This window comes from Colletotrichum fioriniae (assembly GCF_027942845.1).
Source record: "Colletotrichum fioriniae strain IMI 355084 chromosome Unknown scaffold_22, whole genome shotgun sequence".
In the NCBI taxonomy this organism is placed as follows: domain Eukaryota; kingdom Fungi; phylum Ascomycota; class Sordariomycetes; order Glomerellales; family Glomerellaceae; genus Colletotrichum; species Colletotrichum fioriniae.
In genome coordinates this window covers 106,126-109,844 of record NW_027076858.1, presented here as the reverse complement: position 1 = coordinate 109,844, position 3,719 = coordinate 106,126, and the positions used below count along the sequence as shown (strand labels likewise).

The following is a 3,719-nucleotide window of genomic DNA, read 5'->3' as shown; positions in this document are numbered from 1 at the left end:
GTAGTAAAAATAATAGCTCGAGTGCCTCGTTAATAAGAACTCTATTTAAGTAGTTTTTTTATAATATTTAGACTTATAACCTCTATTACTACGTTTTATAAAATAAAAAAGACCCCGATTTACTTAAAAGCTATATTATAAACCTACTTATAATATAAGTAAATATAAAAGCGCTTTTTATAAATAATTAATTTTAATAATATATAACTTATAAAGTTAATAAGTTTAAAATATTTTATCTTTATTACGACTTAATATACATAACTAACCCAAAGGCTAGCTTACTAACTACGGCGGCTATAGTATATTATATATATAAATAAAATAGGGATATAACTACTTTATATAAAATAAAAGAATTGTAAATTAAATTAGATATTAATAAAATAAAGATTATTCTAAATTAAATTAATTTAATATAACTTAAGGATTAAATAATTATTTTAAATTAAATTAATTAAAAATAACTTAAGGAATAAAGGCTATATTTAAAAAATAAGACTTATATATAGTACGGATTTAAATTAGGCTTAAAAAAAGACTTTTATAACTTCTTTAATAATTAATTTAATATTAGATTTTATAATTATTTTTTAATTATTTTTATTAAGAACCCTTTTAATAAAATTATAATTAATTATTAAAGCTTTATTTATTTTATAATTTATAAATATAGTTTTAAAAAAGCTATTTATAATTATAATACTATTTACTTAGTATTCGTAGCTCTAACTTTTATTAATATACTTATTATAACTAGCTAGCTATAATAATTTTTAAGTTATTAATATTATAAATACTAGCTTATTATTTAACTATATTTTTACTATTATTTTATTAAAACGCTATAAATTACATAACTTCTTTATATAATTATTTAATATAATTTAATAAAAAATAAAAAGCTTAGGTATTACATATAGCTATTTCTAATTTTAAAAACATCCTATGCTTAGCCCCCATTCGAGGTCCTATTTATTATCTAACTCTAATTTTATATTTTTTTATATTAATATAAATATAAACCTTAATATTAAATATAAATAGCTAAGTAATAGTATAATAAAAGTTTAAAATAAGTTTAAAGTTAATAAAAATAAAGAATTTATTAAAGCTTTTATATTAGTTTATAAAAAGTAAAAAACTGCTATTATTACCCTCTTTTATAACTTATAAATTACGGTATTTAATAAAATCTTACGTATTGATAAATCCTTTACTATTTAATAACTTAAAGTTATTAAGTTTAAATATATACTTACGGGCTTTTATTAATTATAAATATATGTACTTTACGTAAATTTAAAACTTTTCTAATATTATTTTAAATAAGCTCTAAGTAGATTTCGCTAATTAAATTTTAGCTTTTTTTATACTTAGCTAATACGTATATCCCCCTCTATTATTAATAAACTTAGTATTTTATTAATAAATATAAAAAACTTTAATATATATACTAATTTGCTTACTAAAACTATTTATAAAAACCTAAAACTTTATATTATTATTAACTACGCTAACTTTTTATATTATTTTTTTAAATAATTAATAAAATGCTAATTACTTAAAAAAAAGGGGTATATTAAAACTATAATTATTATAAAATCTTATATTTATTTTAAATATTATTATTAACTATAGCTTAATAATATAACTAAGTAAATAAAATATAAAGTTCTAGATTTTATAACTTATTAATACTAAATTATCTTTATTATAATATTATTACTTATTAATAAGAACCTACTTAGTTTCTAACTTTATTATAAGCGCTTTATAAACTAATATAAGCTACTCTATAGTTATAAAATCCTTAAAATCCTAAAAATAACTAGAGGTTAGTTAACGAAGTACGATATTTATTTATATTAATAGCTTAAATAGCCCTTAATATATTAGTTTAACTTATTTATAAAATATATACTAACCTCGCTAAGATTTTTATAATACTTTAATATAAATTACAAATCCCTATATAATTACTATTCTATATAAGTAGCTATATAATATAAAAAATTTTAAATCTAATATTTATACTTATAAATAATATTTTATTATTTAATAATACTATTACTCTACTTCGTAATTAGCCTAAACTACTTTATAAAGCTATAAACCTAGCTCACGCAGATAATAAGAGTAAATATTTATTATAACTATTTAGTATTTAAATATAATACTAAAAAATAAATTAATAACTAAGCTATAATAAAACACTATTTAGGACTATATTATAATAATAATAAAACGTCTTAATATTAAAAAAAACGTAATAAATAAAGTACTAAGTAGCTAGTAATATTTATAATACTAAGGAATTTTTACCTTAGTTAATTAGTTAATAAAAAGTTATAATTAAAAATAGTTCTAATAATTTTAATAAAAATCCAAATTTAATAAAATTTCTTAATTATTATAATAAAAATTAATAATTTTTTTGAATTATATTATTTTATATAAGTAATAAAAAAATAGTTTAAGTATTTTAAATAGAGTATAAAGTAACTACATTAGTTATAGCTAGTACGGGACGAGCGGGCTAGAATAATTTAGAGGCTCTAATTAGCCAGAAAAGTAGATTACTGCCCTAATAGCCAAACAGTACTGCCCCAATAGCAAAACTCACAGCAAGTGGGGCTGACTCAACATAGTCCGCAGTAGGAATATTTCCAATCGAGTCTTTGAGAATGCGATCAATGGCAGTCTGTAGGCTTCCGAAAACGCCATCATCTATCTGAGATGCGCGTGTGACATTCAAGAGCTTCTTGGTCTCTTCCCAAAACCTTTCGTGTTCAGCAGTCTTTTTCATAGCCTCGGGAAAGTCGCGTATCAGGTCTAGACTCGGCCTCGGGCTCCAAGCCGACCAAAACGTGGATCGGCCACCGAAAAATGGGCAGGAGCCGTGGCAAAACACAATCTCCTTTGTTTCAAAGGTCTTGCGTGAGAGGGTCCAGGGAAATGTCTCAGAGGGTCCTCCCAGAGCCATTTTGAAGGGAATTGGTAGGTTCTGAAAGTGGGAAGGAAGCCAAAAGCCTGCGGTAAAGTAAAATATGAGACGATGGCAATGATATAAACCACGAAGTACAATAAATCAGGAAGGGGTACTTACCTCCACGCTCTAAGCAGAGAATCTTGACATACGGGTCGAGTTCGAGGGCCTTCTGAATGAAGGCGAGAGCAGTAAAGCCCGAACCGATAACTATGTAATCAAAGTCTCCATAGGCCAGTATGCTCTCCCACGTCTGGTCACTAAGCAGAACCAAGGTCAGAGTTGGTACATTATACAGAATCCAAGTAGAATTGCTTCGTACCTCAAAAAGTAGTCGCGGGCCATAACCGAAGTAGGAGTAGGCTCCTGCACGCCTGGCACAGGATACCCGTAGGTATTGGCCGGTAGACGCTGACAATCATTGTGCTTACTACCAACACGGCAGTGGAAGCTGGGGATTGTCTTCCCTGGGATGGTCAGATTGTCTGGGAGGCTTTCGGTGTTCATTGTGTGGGTAGAGGTGACAGAACTAAACCTAGCCGTATATCTTAGCAGTAAGTCAAGGGTATAATCCGCTTGTATGCGGTTGAGTTTTCTCGTCACTGTTTAAGAGCCCTTCCCTTAAATTTATCTTCACGTGGCATATGACACCTTTTTGAGCTCAAGGAAAAAGAAATGATATGGTAATGCTGCAAAGAGATACATGGGGGTACTGCCGACGTTCCTTCTG

The 3,719-nt window shown here is 26.1% G+C and overlaps 1 protein-coding gene across 1 annotated transcript; it reads right to left on the bottom strand.

Annotated features, from left to right (window-relative positions):
• Window positions 1-2,485: 2,485 nt before the first annotated feature.
• N0V96_012162 (uncharacterized protein) lies at window positions 2,486-3,496 on the bottom strand (the record flags this gene model as incomplete). The annotated part of the gene is made up of 3 exons (XM_065759528.1): window positions 2,486-2,505; window positions 3,110-3,249; window positions 3,312-3,496. The coding sequence occupies 3 exons, from the start codon at window positions 3,494-3,496 to the stop codon at window positions 2,486-2,488; spliced, it is 345 nt and encodes a 114-aa protein (XP_065611865.1).
• Between the last annotated feature and the right edge of the window lie 223 nt (window positions 3,497-3,719).